The 14,410-nt window shown below is 42.2% G+C and overlaps 1 protein-coding gene across 1 annotated transcript in view; it reads right to left on the reverse strand.

Annotated features, from left to right (window-relative positions):
- Positions 1-14,410, reverse strand: part of ttll12 (tubulin tyrosine ligase-like family, member 12) — a gene marked incomplete at its 5' end in the record, with an annotated part of 29,440 nt that overhangs the window by 13,218 nt on the left and 1,812 nt on the right. The window contains 5 exons of the mRNA XM_079235810.1: positions 4,453-4,569; positions 5,107-5,183; positions 8,638-8,771; positions 11,247-11,406; positions 12,599-12,797. Of these exons, the coding sequence (XP_079091936.1) occupies positions 4,453-4,569; positions 5,107-5,183; positions 8,638-8,771; positions 11,247-11,406; positions 12,599-12,797 (687 nt within the window). The remainder of the gene's footprint in view (positions 1-4,452; positions 4,570-5,106; positions 5,184-8,637; positions 8,772-11,246; positions 11,407-12,598; positions 12,798-14,410) is intronic.

Here is a 14,410-nt window from a genome sequence, read left to right on the forward strand (position 1 = left end):
AGTCGTGACGATTGTATGAAAAAACTAAAAACTAGCGTCTCTTTTACAAGGGTGGGGTTGTTTGCCGTCAAAAATTTGAGTTTGGTTTTAAGCAATGACTTTAAGCGTAATGGAGTAAAATACTTGATCCACTCCCAAAGGCCAAAGCAGCAGAACTTTAGACCAGTGGTTTAACTGGTGTGGCTGCTGACCACCATCACCATGAATGACAAGCCACGACCCAAATGGATTTAATGAAAAGATGGTGCAGTTTGAACCTGAGATAGTACAGAATATCACATTATGCACAGGGGAAACATTTAAGGAGCAGCTTTTATCTACAAACTCAAAATAAATTAAACAAAAAGTGCAATGAAAAAAGATTCAAGTGTACATGCGGCGTGAATGGCGGAAAATATTATGAACCCAGACACGAGGGCGCTTGATGTTCAGACGTTTGTGGGACTTCCACGACATGTAGCAAAAATAATGGTTAATTACTTCCATGGTGGATTGCGGAAATGAACAGATTTCATTAGGGGTTTGGGAAAAAAATCGATTCAGCATAGTATCGCGATAGTTTGCCTGGCGATATTGTATCGATACACGGAAGTATCGATCTTTTTTTTATGTAAGCAATTATGGGAGGCATCGGAGAAAGAAATGAGAAATGCGCCCTCCGCGTGTAAATCAAACGTCTGGACTTCCTGTCACTGTAGCGGCGCTGCTGCACAGCCGCTGCACGGCGCACAGGACAACAGGCGCGACACGGCGCTGGTCAAAGACGTTAACTCAGCATGAATCAAACTGGCTGCTGGTACTCTCGTAGCGCTGGAAGCGGCCGGTGTTACGGATTAACAGGCGGCCGTGTTAACTGGTGACTTCCGTCCGAAAGTCGCCAGTTAACACGCCCGCCTGTTAATCCGTAACACCGTCATCCCGACGCAGTTCCTGGAGAAGTAATAATATGAACCCAGACACGACGGCGTTTGATGCTCCGACCTCTTTGGGATTTCCACAACAAGTATAATGCAGAAATAGTAGTTATTTTCATGGTGGAGGCAGAAATGAAGACTCTTTGCCTCGGAGATAAACCACAGAGATAAGCCCCGCCCCCTCCCTGGCGCGTCCAGCTCGAATGATGCGACTATGCAGACTGTAACACAAGCAGTTCAGTTTGTCAGGTGCAACATTTATGAAAGTGTTGGTCAGTTTGTCTGCTTGACAGTCACATTTTGCTGCAATAAAAATTATTGAATTGAGATGAACAGAATGAAAACGTTATCTTCTTAGATACAATATGTTGACAATGTTTTCCTTTGGGAACAATTTGCAGTGAAAAAAAGGGAATAAAATCGCAATACTGAATATATCGCAGATAGTATCAGTCGTGATAGTATCGTGATAGTATCGAATCGGGGGACCTCTGGTGATTCCCACCCCTAGTTTTCATGGCGATAAACCACTCCCCCTCTCCGACGCGAAAGTAGCCAATGATCACAAAAAGTCCGGCGAGTAAAGCGACGCAAAGATTTGCTTTGCTTTTGTGTGAACGCAGCATTAAGGAGCGTGAATAGACGGCACTTTTTTTCGTGCAGTGCTCATTGTTTACAGTCCGATTAACAACTTAAATAAGCCACTAGAGTTGGAGTTAATCACAAACTAGATACAAACAAAAAACTCTGCATCATTTCCTGCAACTCATCATGTGAGCTACACCAGACACTGGCTTACTTGCTGCCCCACCTTAGGCGACTTTGCCTTACTATTTTTTTAACAAACAATTTAATCAAATTAGTTGTTGCCGCCATACAATCATCCTGTATGACCTGTATTTTCTTATTATGCTTTCGTTCAGGACGTTTGTCCATCCGACTTTCCAAATATGGTGTGTTCTTTTGGTGTGTTCCCCTCAGTTTACAGAAGAACTTGGCAGAACACATGAATACTCGATCCAAGTTTCATGACGCAATCATTCTCCTTTCTACGAATTACCAACTTTCTAATTTCTAGGAGCTATCTCTTATAAAAACCAAATGTGTTCATCGTTCAACAGAAGAAAGTAACTTTAAACAATAATGATGTCAGAATTTTTTAAACATTTCTGAGAAGAAAAGCATCTAAATTGTTATGTTTCAGTTTAAAAAGGTTAACAATATGGATTGTAAGTTAACACACATTTTCATTTCAGATACTTCAGCATGTTTTGAACTGTGAGGGTTCTTTCCACAGGATGCGTGTCGAGGAAGGAAGGCATCTGCAAGAATGTGATCCGTAGTCTTGAGTTGACATCGGCTACAGCGAGGGCCAAACGCTTCTACTGAGGCGAGAGGGAGGAAGAGCGTGCTCTGTCGAATATGGACAGCTCTGCTTTACTACATGCGAGTAGGTTTCTGGAAGATGTGTGATGATTGGTTCACTAAGCTCAGAGACAAAGACGAGAGGCAGACATGTCCTCCTCCTCCACGCATGGATCACATTACAAACAACTAAGGCAGTCAGACGATGGAGCGGCGGAAGAACACAATCAAATACATTGGTCATTGAATTACAGCCTCCCAAAATGTAATTACAAAGCAGCGCAACAGTTCAGCGACACACGCACACACACACAGTTTAATAAGCAGCCATCTGTAGGTACCGGTCTATAGGCCGTCTGTCTGGGTTATATTCTTATCTCACACTCTGTGTCTCTCTCCGCCTTCCTCTCTCTTCTCTGCCATGTCATCATTCCCCCCTGTTTCTTACACCCCTCCCCGTTTTCATCTTGTCCTCCCTCCGTTGTGCCAGGAGGCTCTGGACTGCCTGCACAATCTCAAAACCGTCTGTTAGAGACAGCACACACACACACATCAGCGCTGGCAGTGGAGCGACTTACCCCCCCTCGACACACACACACACACACACACACACACACACACACACACACACACACACAGTTTAGCGCCTCGCCACTCTGCTGATGATCAGACCGATCCACTCACATCTGCAAGTGTGCTGGGAACTGGGCAGAGAGCATTTCCCAGCAAAGAGCCGTAGGGAACATTGGATGAGCTGCTGAAAGGTCGACCTGACCCTGCTCAATGAATGCATTATTGTTAACTTGAGCTTTGTTTTCCGAAGTTCCCTGAGTACTTGCAGAGATCATGAAGTTCACGCCGTTGGCTCATGTTCACGAGCTTCACGTGACATCCGTGGAGGCTTGTTGCCTTGCAGCTGGAAATAGAGGCTTTCAGAGCATCAGGAGCTTTTTGTGGCACCCGCTTCCTGTTCTTCTCTAATTTCTTACTACCTATCCACTGGTATCTGACTACTGATGAGACACCACAAGATCTCACCTCTGTATTCAGTAAAAAGAGATAAATATCTCAATATCCAAATAAAGGTTTGGCCAGAGGATGCAGCATTTACCTCCTCGACTGCGTAAATAGCAGATTAATCTTTCAAGTTTATAAACTCTTTTGCAAGTTTATCAGCATTAATACTCGAGTAAAACCACAAGACAAATGTTATGTAATGCTGGATATATTTCAGCAAGTAAAAGTAATATAAGAAAAGCATAACATAAGAGTGATCTGTGTATGTGTAGTTTGGGGTGTGTGTCTTCTGTTTATATGTGAAGAAAAGCGTCATATAAGAAAGCAGATTATGTAATGTGGTAAAATGAACACATCTGAATTTATAACAAATAGTTCCTAGAAATTAGGAAATTGGCAATTCGTATAATGACCGTCATGAAACTTGAGTATTCACATTTCATGAACATGAATCTCGTTTGGTGAGGACTGTGGAAGACTTCAGGCGGTCATTGACTGCAAAGGGTTTTCTTTCAAGTATTACAAATTATTATTATATTCACTATCATGTTAGTTTGTTCAATTACTTCTGAACCTTTGAAAAAGTGGAGGAATTCCTAAACAGTTAATGCCATATGTGAGTTATATCCATTGAAATAAAGTTAAAGTCTACACTTCAACCACATAGTGACTGCTTTATTTAAAATACATTGCAGTCGTGTAAATAGGAACAATTTGAAAAATTGTGTCACAGTCCAAATACTTCTGGCCTTGACTGTATCTTCACTGCTTTTTGTGGCAGAAGTTGACCGGATAAAGGAAGACCTTCAAAGATAAATGTGTCTTGTATATTTAATAGGCTTCTGCGCAGAAGGACCAAAATCAACAAGTGACAATCAAGCTGCCGAGTGCATCCTCACCAGGGTTTTATGCACTTAAGGACACAGAATCACTACTTACATTCATGACAGGATTAGATATGTCTAATCATACAAACAAAGAGGCTTTACTTTTCAAAATAAAAAAGGCACATTCTTGGCTTGGACAGACGGGGAAAGGTCAATGTGCAGACTAGGTTATATTCCACTCATACATCAGTGTGGTATACAGACAAAACAGTTCAAACGCAAAATCAGAAGTTATAAGTCCCTCGGCAGAAAGGGAGTCAGTGGCTGACCTGTAGTCTTTGATGTGATTATAGCTCCAAACGATATCAGCCTCCTCCTCCTCCTCCGTTAGCTGGAACCGAGGGTGAGTCAGGTTGTTTGTTACTTGTGACAAGTCGGAGTAAACCCTGAATAGAAAAGCACAGAACGATGGAGAGAAGTGGGAAACACTAAAGAAGCACACAGCAACACGCTCATATTAAATCTGGTCCCTTTCCGTTACTTTTGGACGACCTCAATACCAAAACCCCAAGAGAAGAGAAAAGAAATGTCAATAAGACAATGTGTTTCAGGCTGCGGTCGTATTTTTAAGCAGCAGTGATTTTTGGGGATGCGAGTGAGTAGCGAGATAAAAAGCAGGAGTTGGTTTTTACTTTTAATTAGACGTCTCCTTCATCACTGTCTGCCTGACAGACCAGTTTGTGAGAAACGGTGGTCAGCAGTACTGGACCCCTTCCTGTGCACCACTGACCAGTAAATAAATAACTGTTTTTGGCATGAGGCTCATATGCAGAGTGAGGCCAAAACATCTTCATTTAGATGTGCAAATACCACATGTGGCAACGCAGCGAGCGCAGGTGAACCATTAACCGACTGTGATCCACAAAGTGGTCTTTCATTTCTGCACTGAGGACCAACATAATCTGACACGGGGAGACCCTTACTTGAGGATTTTGTCCTGGGGCACAGTGTAGGGTTGGATGTCCACAGGAAGCTGCTCCTTGTTCTCCAAAGCAATGGCCTGGAGAAGCAGACACAGGGGACAGTGATGACCTCACAGCATGGAGAGTGACGAGTGAGATGGGGGATGGTTATGCGGCGCTGCAGACTACTCCATATGATCGTCCTCCTACTAGAAAGAGTACAATGGAACTACACAAAGTCTTGGGAATCTGTCGGCCACAACTTCACGAAGCCAAGGAAAATGTTTGTGTGTGTTTTGAATATAGGTTAGGGGAAGGAGACGGGTAATATAATATGTACATAGGTACTGTGAAGGAAAAAGGACATCTAGACTTGTTAAGCACTACTCTGAGTGGTACACTATTGTATCTGACTCAAGAGCATCATTGAACCATTCTACTGTCCAACTGCAGCTGGACCGACAAACATCACGTCTGGTTTGGCTGCACTTTGTACGAACTGTTCCCTTTGGCCTTCACACGATTAACCTTCATGCCTTTGATGGGAATTATGAATTAACAATGCCTGTATTCACTTAAAACAATGCCTGTATTGACTTACATGTTTACTATTTTCACTAGACAATGCCTATATTCACTTACATGTTACTATATTTGATTAATACAATGCATATATTCAATGATGCTCTACGTCAGGGGTGTCAAACTCATTTTCACCCCGGGCCACATCAGCATCATGGTCGTCCTCAAAGGGCCGGTTGTAACTGTAACACCATATACATTTAACTCCTCCCGAACATAATGTTAACTGTCTTTGTATTAGATTATTGTTTATTCAAGTGTAAAAATATTGTACATGCATTTATATAAATATATATGGAAGCAAATTTCTCTGTTACTATGACAGAAGTCCATTTAATTTAGGGTTAAGAAACCCACATTGCTAAAGATCAAACTTAAAAACAGAAGAAAATAACAAAGACAAAGATCAAACGCACAGTATTATATTAACTTTCTTCAAAGCTTTTTTGTCACAGTTGAGAAGGACATAACTGGTCCAACAAATAATTGTGAACAAATAAAGACATGCATGTGGTCTGGGGCAGTGGTTCAACTGGTCCAGGGCAGTGGTTCAACTGGTCCGGGGCAGTGGTTCAACTGGTCCGGGGCAGTGGTTCAACTGGTCCAGGGCAGTGGTTTAACTGGTCCGGGGCAGTGGTTCAACTGGTCCGGGGCAGTGGTTCAACTGGTCCGGGGCAGTGGTTTAACTGGTCCGGGGCAGTGGTTTAACTGGTCCGGGGCAGTGGTTTAACTGGTCCGGGGCAGTGGTTTAACTGGTCCGGGGCAGTGGTTTAACTGGTCCAGGGCAGTGGTTTAACTGGTCCGGGGCAGTGGGTTAACTGGTCTGGGGCAGTGGTTCAACTGGTCTGGGGCAGTGGTTCTGAACTGGTCTGGGGCAGTGGTTCTGAACTGGTCTGGGGCAGTGGTTCTGAACTGGTCTGGGGCAGTGATTCTGAACTGGTCTGGGGCAGTGATTCTGAACTGGTCTGGCTGCAGGACCCACCTTGACCACTTAATGACAAGCTGAGATCCAATGCGAGGAACATTTTCAACTTCTCAAATTGATTTAATGATATGGTGCAGTTTAAACTTGAGAAAGTACACAATATCAGTATGCCAACACAAAAAAATGTTTGAAATATTCCCTTTTACACTCAATTAAAAACCAAAAAGTGCACACAACACACATAATATTTGTATAACTTCAGTCTTTTTTAACAGACTCAGTGTTTTCATGCATAAACATGGAATAAAAAAGTCGATAATGAAGCTTAACTATCACAAATAGTCCAACGTGTAAACTCATGCAAGTAAAGCGTGTTGTGAACGCAGCATTGAGGAGTGTGAATAGATGGTGCTCCTTCAAAATAAAAGCACATACAAAATCCCCTTCAAAATAAAAGCCCATGCAAAGGTCCGCGATTCACTGAAAAGGGGTCCGTGAAGCCGTCGCGGGCCACATAAAATGACGCGGCGGGCCGGATTCGGCCCGCGGGCCTTGAGTTTGACATATGTGCTCTACGTTCTCTACGTTCTTATCTTCTTGAGCCCAAATAGGCCCCCTGTCCCGAGGCTGGTCAAGACCCTTTTAGCGCATGATCTGACTGCATGGTATCATGTGCATCTACATCTTCTACTGATGCTTCTGATGTAAAGGCCTATAAGACCTAAGAGACCCTGGAGAGGAGCCACACGTCTCCGGTCTCAGGGCAGCTGCATCTTTGTCTGTATACTGTTTGACTTCGGTCATTCTGCGCAGTATATTAAACCACAAAGACAAAGTATTCTGTGTAAGACTCCCTTTTATTCCAATTAAACTTCCACCACAGGTACGAAGAGAGCAAAGTTTAACCGGAGTCAAATTCCATGTAAGTGTACACACACATTGCCAATAAAGCTGATTCTGAGTAATCAAATCCCCACGGTCCTTGTGTAGAAACAAAGTAACAGGGAAAGAGGAGCCAGAGTTACCAAGCCAAGGGCACAGTTAGGGTATAAACTAAGGCAGGGTTCATACACTGACTGACCAATGGGGTTCCAGGACTTTAAACCAAATGTCCATGACCAAACATTTAGTGAAATCTGGGTTTAAACAGTGAAAAGTGAGTAAATGTAGTATTTAAACTAACAATGAGAATACAAAGCATACAGTAAACCTTAAATGACACAAATGAATGAGACAATAGTTTGATTAAAAGAATGAACATTTATATAGATGCCTGTATGTATGCCTGCTTATATGTTGAGTCTTTCTTTTAAAAGCATATTAATTATTTCAAACTCAGCGTAAATGAACGTCATAAACACATGAATATAACACATTTAAATGACTTTTACTAAACCTTTGGGATTTTTTTTTTTTTTTCAAGGACTTTTTTCAGGCCTGGAAATAACCATTTTAAAACTCCATGACTGTTCCAGGTTTTCTACAACTGTAAGAACCCTGTAAGGTTTACATTAGTCAGATAGCAGATAGTCACCAGGTTTTAATAATAAAACACGAAGAATACGAACAATCCACAACAATATTCATTCAAAAATAAAGTCGCTCTTTTCCCACCAAAATATGCATTTATTCATGGAGGGGTAGAAAATTACTTGAGGGTTGTCCCTTTTTTATTTTTTATTTATTAAGTTATTCCTTTAATTATTAGTACCATCTAATTATATTATTATTACGTATAACATATTTTTTATATAAAATAAATAAATGTATATTAAGATGTTATTATTAGAACGATGATGACTATTATTTCAGCTTTTCTGTGGTCTGTTATGTACCATGTCGACCTCTTTTCTTGGACATTTCTCTGGTTGAGTCCCAGAACCTCATCATTGAAGACCAGCTCTGGTCTATAATATATATAACAATATAAAAACAGCGGTGCTCGGGTTCCTTTCTGCATCAAACAGCATCACAACCATCTGAACCGAGACTGGAGGAACTAAATATGTTTGTGTTTCTGGAATCTCAGTGATGGTTCTCCTCACCTCGTAGTACGAGTCCGGGGGCTCGGTCGTGACACTGCTGACCCCTTCTAGATCGGCAGGTATCCATGGTAACAGACGGCATCGCCTCACAAGGGGGTCCGCCTCTCCATACGTATAGTCCCGGGTCACTTCATCTGTGGAAATAATCACTTTTTAGCTGAGTGGGAATGTCTCCGTACTCTGGTTCCTACTGAAGACGTACATCTTCAAACACGGATTTCATTCTCTCAAAAAAAGCTTTGGCATTTCCTACAGTTGCTCGCAGCATGTAGGGAACATGTGGTAGTAGTGGTACCATAAAAGTGACCACCTTTTATCTATGTATGCATGCATGCATGTATGTATGTATAACCTTTATTCCTGCTGCTGTCAGGCTGCACAACAAGCTGAGCTCACAGTAGACCACAAACACCTGGAATCCTTTAATCCAGCGTCGGAAATACACGAGGGCAAAGGGCAAAACTGCCCCTAAGAAATATAATTTTGCCCCTGATATCACTAGGAGAGGGGCAAAAAACGCCCTCACAATTTCCTCTAATAATTATGATAATTTAATGAACCTAGAAATGTAATGAAATTAGAAATGCGGCATCCGTATTTAAATGAACCGTCTGGACTTCCTGTCACTCATAGCGCCGCTGCTCTCACAGCTGTTGCGCAACACACAGGACAACATGCTAACACGCCGCTGCTCAAAGACGTTAGAAAAGCATCAAACTGGCTACGGGTCCTCTAGCAGCGCTGGAAGCGGCCGTCATCAGACACACTTCCTCGCGTGACATCCACAGAGCTGTGGGTACGGATAATATAACAAACCCAGACACGAGGGCGTTTGTCCGATGTTTTTAGGATTTCCACAACAAGCATAAAGCAGAAAGAGTGGATATTTCCATGGTGGAAGGCGTAAATGAAACCCTCTCCGGCGCATCCAGCTCAATGACAACATTGATGACATGTTGGTCAGTTTTTCTGCTTGACAATCACATGTTGCTGCAATAAAAAGTGAGATGAAACTTGATCTTCTTAGATACAATATGTTGACGAAGTTTTCCTTTGGGGACAATTTGTGGTGAAAAAAAGGGAATAAATCTCAATACTCAATATATCGCAGTATAAAATAGAATTGTGGGACCTCTGGTGATTGCCACCCCTAGTAGGTACAACGTGATTAAGGTAACAAAAAAATTAATAAATACAATTTGGAATTATAAAAAAAATAAAAAAAGTTATAATTGTTAATAGTTGTTTAAAAAAAATTTAATAACAATGAATTACCACAAATAAATAAGAATAACATTGAAAATGATTGTCTGATTTATGTTTTCTGTTTGTTCAAAAAATCAAAGAAAACACTTTGAATCTGTAGACTACTGCCTAATAGTCTGATTGTTGTCATTTTATGACAATTGCTCATGTACTTTGAGCCTAAATAGGTATATGTATTATTTTGAACAAATGTTAAATGTTATTTCACAAGTTTCAAAAAGTGCCCCCAATTGTTATTGAAATGCCCCTGGATTTCAGTCGGTGTAAAAATATGTACATTTCCTACTCTGCTTTAATCACTTTAAGTACATTCATCTGGTGCAATAGATAAGACATTTAAGTACTTTATATACTTTTTTCATTCCGTCTGTATATTTAATATTGCTACTGTATTCTGTTCTTATTACTGTTTTACTGTTCATTTATATTACTTGATTTTTGTATTACCTTGTGTGCACTGTTGCTGTAATCCTGCAATTTCCCAAAGTGACCACCTGTGGTTATATGGTACCAGTTACCACGGCAACAGAAGGGTTCTCGGCCTTGGGGGAACTAGCAGAGTGTTTTGTTACTTTGTAACAGAGAGGATGAATCTGATAAGACGCTGCCTCGGCTGCGAGGGTGTGAACAGGAGAGGAAGCACGAGATAAGACACAAAGGAACAGAGGGCTTCTCACCAGGCTCTTTAGGAACGTGTTATTGTGTCTTTGGATTCAAACATTTACACTCTGTGTTGTTGTTGATGACTATAAAGCACCAACACAAATCTATCAGCGCAAAAGGACAAAAGAGGGGCGCATATCACGATTAGAGAGGAGTCAATGATCCCTATTGGAATCATTGACTCATCCGGTACCGACTGGTTTTGTTTTAGCAGCTGGTCTTCAAGGTGTCAGACTATTGTTTTCACCACAGTCCCAAAAAACATTTCAAGTGCTCTGAAGTCAGCATAAACCATCACAAATGTTACATCATATCCTTTTGCTTTGTTACTTTAAAAGATAATGTATATATATATATTTTAAGTGATTGTTTCCATAAAAATACACAAATCAACATCAGTATTCCAGATCAACACCACTACTAACACATTTGTGTTTAGCCTATTGTTGGTCATTCCTGCTTTTTATACATATTTATATAATAGTTATGGAAACAACTATTCTGTCTCGGCTATTCTTTACTTTTATCTGTCCAGCTTTGTTGTTGCTACTAGCTGCTCTTGTACTTCTGTGGAAGCACATCAAGATAGAAAAAGGCCTTGTATTTGCACACGACTAGGCATGTGTGTGTGTGTGTGTGTGTGTGTGTGTGTGTGTGTGTGTGTGTGTGTGTCCTCTCACCTCCCTCCTGCAGGTCCTGCAGGGGCCAGAGCACAGAGTAGGCCAGCCCGCCCTGCACATGGAAGAAGGGCGCCATGCTGCAGCTGGGCCGGTCGGAGTGCTGCAGCCGGGAGCCAAACTCATCCATGATGTACCACACCGGTACTTTATCCTCGGGAGACTGTCACGGTCAAACAGGACGAGAAGAGTGAGGGGGACAGGGAGACCAATGTGTTTTCTACGTCTGCAGATGTGGTTTTAATTTTTTTTGGCTTCCTCATAACTAATCCAATCTGTGTTCACTGACTAATGAATGAAAGAAAGTGGTGATCACGGATCTAGCCGGGTCCCGTAGATCCGTGATCACCCAGAACAGTTCTTAAAAGTGAGTCAGAGCCTGAGCCCTCAGTCTAAGCACACACTTCCGAGGGACCCTCGTTCTAAAGCAGAAGCCTCTCTAACAGAATGCACCGCACGCGACAAGAGGAAACCGGATGTGGTTCCATAGCGGTGAGAGAGACATACTGTTGAGATGCTCAGACAATAAAGAGCAGGCAGGAACTATTGGCGCTTCATCTGTCACAGTAAGCCAGCACTATCAAATATATGTACTGTTGTAAGCACACATCTATGAGACCAACGTATCAGAACAGAACATGTAAAAAGCCTGAGGGGGAAAAGTCTCAGAGGCCCCATGAGGAAAATTAAGCGTGGAAATAAGTTAAAGGGTCATCAAGAAGCAGATAAAGTTAAAGGGTCATCAAGAAGCAGTTAAAGTTAAAGGGTCATCAAGAAGCAGTTAACAAAAGGAGCAATGGCCCCGGGCGAGAGACTGATAGAAGACTGTTCAGAGCATGAGGCTCGCTCGGGTTAATCTTTGCTCAAAGAATAAAATCAGTGATTATTTTTTGAACATTTTTGGGACACCGACAGCAGCATAAATTAAAAGGTGTAAAATGTAAAATGAGTTATCTAATTGTTTGGTGACGTTTTGGTTGTAGATATGTGGGTTAAAGAGCCGCTCCAAGTAAAACAAAATCTATTAAATCTAAAGCGGCAGAAAGGAGAAAACAAGCTGCTGGACACTCAAACCAAAAAATAGGAGTTGTTTTCTTGTTTCTGCCATTTTGGATTTAGTCCATAAAAGAAGCTAACTACGCGTAGCACGGTAAACACAGACAGCTACACTATAGCTCGACGCCACATGTGAACATTAAAAGACAGCAGTGTTGTTTTGACTTACACAGTGGTCACACAGTGGTCACACAGTGGTCTAATCTATCTGGGGGAGTAAATGTCATGCAGGGTCGCCCCGTGGCCCAGGAGAGGCGTGGGAGCGAGACCGAGAGGCTGGATCATGTTTTCTGACGTACCCCCTCTGAGAGTTTATACGTCTGGTTGTGCTTCCACATGCGCTCCATCACCAGCTCCACCGTGTTCGGGTCAGGGGCCTCGCCGTGGAAGTCCACCCCCACCAGGGCGGCCATCCTGTGCAGCAGGCCGGGGATCTGCTCCAGCTGCTGGCGGGCGCGGTCCACGCGGTACGTCCAGGCGTGATCCACCAGGTACACGCTGCGGGCCGCACCGGGAAGAGGGACAGAAGCTCAGGCCGACAGCTCAGGGTAAAAACTCCATTTAGGTGCATTTCATATTCAAACAGATATAGATTCAGACTTTAAAGTTCGGTGCACGTTCTGTGTACAACCAGTTGACTCCGGACCAACTGGGTTTGTAATCTGTGTGTTGCAAATAAACGTTGTGAACAAAGACACTCCCATCTCTCCTGTGTGCGTTTACTGAAGTCCTGAAGGAGCTCATGTGGCGTCTCACTAGTAGTCAGATAGCAGATAGCTGTCATGTTTAGAGGTAATGAGTTTTTAGTAAGTTAATTACCAGCCTAGCGACTCATCAGCCACAACAGTAAGAACAGTAGAAGAGGATTCGGTCTGCGCCGCCTTGGTAAAGGTTAACATGAGTAGTAAAGTGTGAAGTCTTGTGTTGTTGTAATAGAAGTGTACTTACTGAACATGTTTGTTCCACACGGGGTATGGTTGATGCCTTTATTTCAGAGACTAATAATACACGCGTAATATTAGTGTTCTGTGTGAAAGTACTCGCGAAAAAAACATAATTAAGAGTGATTAATCACACAAAAGAAAAGTGCCTGTTGTGTGCCGGTTATTGATTATGGAGCTCCAAAGTGTGCATTTTTACATCAACATCGAAAAACAAAGTAATGACATGAAGGAAAGTAATTTCATCCTTCTGATTTTTTTAACTACGGGTCTCATTTTCAAATTCTTCTTTTAAAAGTCAGCTTTTATTTGGTATTGGCTTTTTTGCCCAATATTAACTGTTTTTCTTCTTCATATGTGACATCATGACCGTCACCGACCTCTCACCTCTCAGGCTTTGTGTAGGTCTGTGTCCACGGCTGTCGTTCTTTTTCCTAAGAGACTTTTTGCACCAGTTAGCTACAACTGCAGCACATGTGAAATGTTTTACACATTGGTGCCTCATCTCATGATTAAGATTGGCATGCAATGATTTCCCCTTAAAATCCAATCATTTTAAGCCTCTGGTACGATATCCTGATAATATAACTCCTTATATTCTGCAGATATTTTCCATTACTCTTCATGCCTATTAAAGTTCAGGTCAGCGAGGTCAGTATAACACAGCTATGCAGCAGGAGTTGGTTGTGTCTATGAAAGGTCCAGTTCTCAAGGAAAGTCAGTCACACGCCTGCGCACTTCAACACTCACACCTGTTTATCAGTATGTTGACATTAGTGAAGCAGACGGGTCGTTGCACGGTCCAGTCTTGTGAGAAAAGATCAGAACATGGGATTCTCCTCCTCTTGACAGGATAGAGCCAATCAGATGTTAGGACGAGGCGAGACGAACCTGTGACGATAACCTGTGTATGAAAGGCCCCACTTCCGTTTGGGGGGCAGTGGTTCTTGACCCAACCTGCGTGTTGCTGTACCACTCACTGCTTTTGCAACTGCAGCGCTGACTACTTTGCTTGTGATCATTTAGTAAATAAATATAGAGAACGAGAGAAGTTGTTGAACTGAGTTCGTCTGGAGGCTACACCAGGCATCCAATAATTAGCACGCATTAACAATCCTCCATTTCCTGAGAGGAGGGAGGGCGACACAAATACATGATGCAATACAAAGT

Source organism: Taurulus bubalis (assembly GCF_910589615.1).
Source record: "Taurulus bubalis genome assembly, chromosome: 20".
In the NCBI taxonomy this organism is placed as follows: domain Eukaryota; kingdom Metazoa; phylum Chordata; class Actinopteri; order Perciformes; family Cottidae; genus Taurulus; species Taurulus bubalis.